Genomic DNA, 2065 nt, shown 5'->3' with positions numbered 1-2065 from the left:
CCTCACGATCTGGCTCTGGAAGTAGTCGAGGACCAGGGGCAGGTAGACGTTGAGCACTTCGCGGCACCGGGGCACTAGCAGCTTCAGGGGGAGCATGTCGCACTCCTGCTCCAGGAACTTGCGCATCGCGTCCTGGGGGATAGGGTGGGGCAGGTGGTCAGCCCGGCCGCTCTGAGGTCTGCCTGGCCTGGTCCCTGGACAGAGGCCCCGCTGGAGCAGGGCAGCCCACCCTTCCACCAGGCGCTGTCCTGGGAGGGCCCCGAGGACTCAGGTGGGGCACAGGCAGGCTGTCCTCAGGGGACACCGCCTCTGGCGGTGCTGCGAGTCAGTCCCAGGTCTGCTCTTGGCCAGGAGGCCCCGGAGGCCTCAGCCTAACTGCAGGCCTCAGCTGCACCCTGGAAGCGACTCCTGCAGGGCTCACCCCTCGTCCTGCTCTGCCCTCATCGCTTGGACACCAAGTATAACTCAGGACCTGGGCCCCTCACCTGGAAAACGGCCTCCTTGGTCATCTTGGTGAGAGTGCGGACGATGTCCTCACACTCTTGGCACAGGTCATCCTGGGGAGAGGCCCCGAGGCGGGGCAGGTGAGTGGGGGCACGCTCCGGCTCCAGCGGGCAAGGCTCTTTCAGGCAGAGACTGACCGAACCCTGACAGAAGGCACGCAGCCGCCCCTCCCTTCCTGCCCCTCCCGGCCTCCCGGCCTCCCGGCCTCCCACCCACCTCACGGGGTTCCCACCCAGAGTCCCTCCAGCACCGTCCAGCCCAGACCCCAGGTTCCTGCACGTCCTGGTGGTACTCACGGCTCCCACATGTCCCCAGACTTCCTGTAGGCAGTGCCCGAGGGCTCTGCACTGCAAAGCTTGCTCCAGGCTTTGGCACCAGAACTCGGGGCCCCGGGCACAGGCCAGGGGTGAGGCTGTCCAGACAGCTGCAGCTGGGGCCAGAGCAACCTTTGTCAGGATCCAGGCTACCCTTGGCACCCTGACTTCACCCAGTTTTCCTGGGTGTGCACAGCCATGAGACACGCTGCGGTCGGACAGCCTGGGCCCCACCTGTTTTGTGCCCGGCAGCCCCGTGACCTCGGGCAAAACCTGGAGTCCCTGAGTCTCGGCTGCCTCGTCTTTAAAACGAGAGCAACGCCTGGGACGAGCCATGCTGATCGTGGTGGGGATGCCCGCTGGGCTCCATCGCACCTGGGCCCGGTGGAGGGAAGAGGAGAGGCGGAGAGGCCGGGAGACTCACCTGCACCTGGGCCACAGAGCGTGGGCAGCCCCAGCAGCCACAGCAGCAGGTGTGACTTGGCCATGACACCTCTGCAGCCAGGGAGTCTGCCTGCGGCAGGGGCCCTTATAGCTGGGGGCAGGGGCAGGGGCAGGGCCCTGTGGGAGCAGCAGGGACCTCGTATTTGCCTTTGCCCTGGAGAGCCCTCCAGGTGCTTCGATCCCGCCTCTTCTCAGCAGGGACACTCCTGGCCCCTCCCTCCTGGCTGAAGACCTGTCTCTAAGGCTCACCCCCCTGTCCTGACTCTCAAGGGCCTGACTCCTGGCTCCTCCAACCAGGGGGCTTTCATTATGTTCGGGTTTTTTAGCAACAGCTATCCACCTCCTTGCCTGGGCCCATCTCCCCCAGCTGTGGAGAGAAGCTGGGGTGAGGTGGGGCCAGCCAGGGTGACCCCCTCTCGCCCACCCTCACCCCAGGCTTCCTGGGCATCCTCCACTCTGGTGCAATGCTCTCAAGAGCTTCCTGCCCGACTCTTGACCCACGGTGCACACAGAGGGCAAACCCAGATCCTCCCTGGGCACTGGCTTTCCACCCTCCCTCACCCTGTCCCCCAGGAACGTCCTCTGGCTCTGTGGGCACCGGTTGGCAAAGTTGAGAGAGCATTCCCAGACGCCTGAGGCAAGGATGCGGTAGCTGGGATTCCTGTGGCCCCCAAGTGGCTCTCAGACAGCCCTGGCCAGAGGACACTGCCCTCAACTCCTGGGGATCTCTCCAGGGCAGGGGCAGGGGCACAGCCGATGGTTCGGGAGAAACTGTCCTCGGTGCCTGCAGAGGCTGTCATGGC

General features: G+C 65.4%; 1 protein-coding gene across 1 annotated transcript in view; it reads right to left on the bottom strand.

The window, feature by feature from the left end:
- The window catches only part of SFTPB (surfactant protein B), an 8442-nt gene extending 7116 nt beyond the window's left edge, over positions 1-1326 (bottom strand). Inside the window, exons 1-4 of the mRNA XM_014582698.2 lie at positions 1243-1326; positions 801-934; positions 486-557; positions 7-132 (exon numbers count right to left, since the gene is read on the bottom strand). Coding sequence (XP_014438184.1) covers positions 7-132; positions 486-557; positions 801-934; positions 1243-1306 — 396 coding nt within the window. The 5' untranslated portion in view covers positions 1307-1326. The remainder of the gene's footprint in view (positions 1-6; positions 133-485; positions 558-800; positions 935-1242) is intronic.
- Positions 1327-2065: the final 739 nt, after the last annotated feature.

This window comes from Tupaia chinensis, unplaced genomic scaffold (genome assembly GCF_000334495.1).
Source record: "Tupaia chinensis unplaced genomic scaffold, TupChi_1.0 Scaffold143749_1, whole genome shotgun sequence".
Taxonomy (NCBI): domain Eukaryota; kingdom Metazoa; phylum Chordata; class Mammalia; order Scandentia; family Tupaiidae; genus Tupaia; species Tupaia belangeri.
Note: the sequence above shows the minus strand (reverse complement) of the source record. Positions and strands in the feature narration are given on the sequence as shown.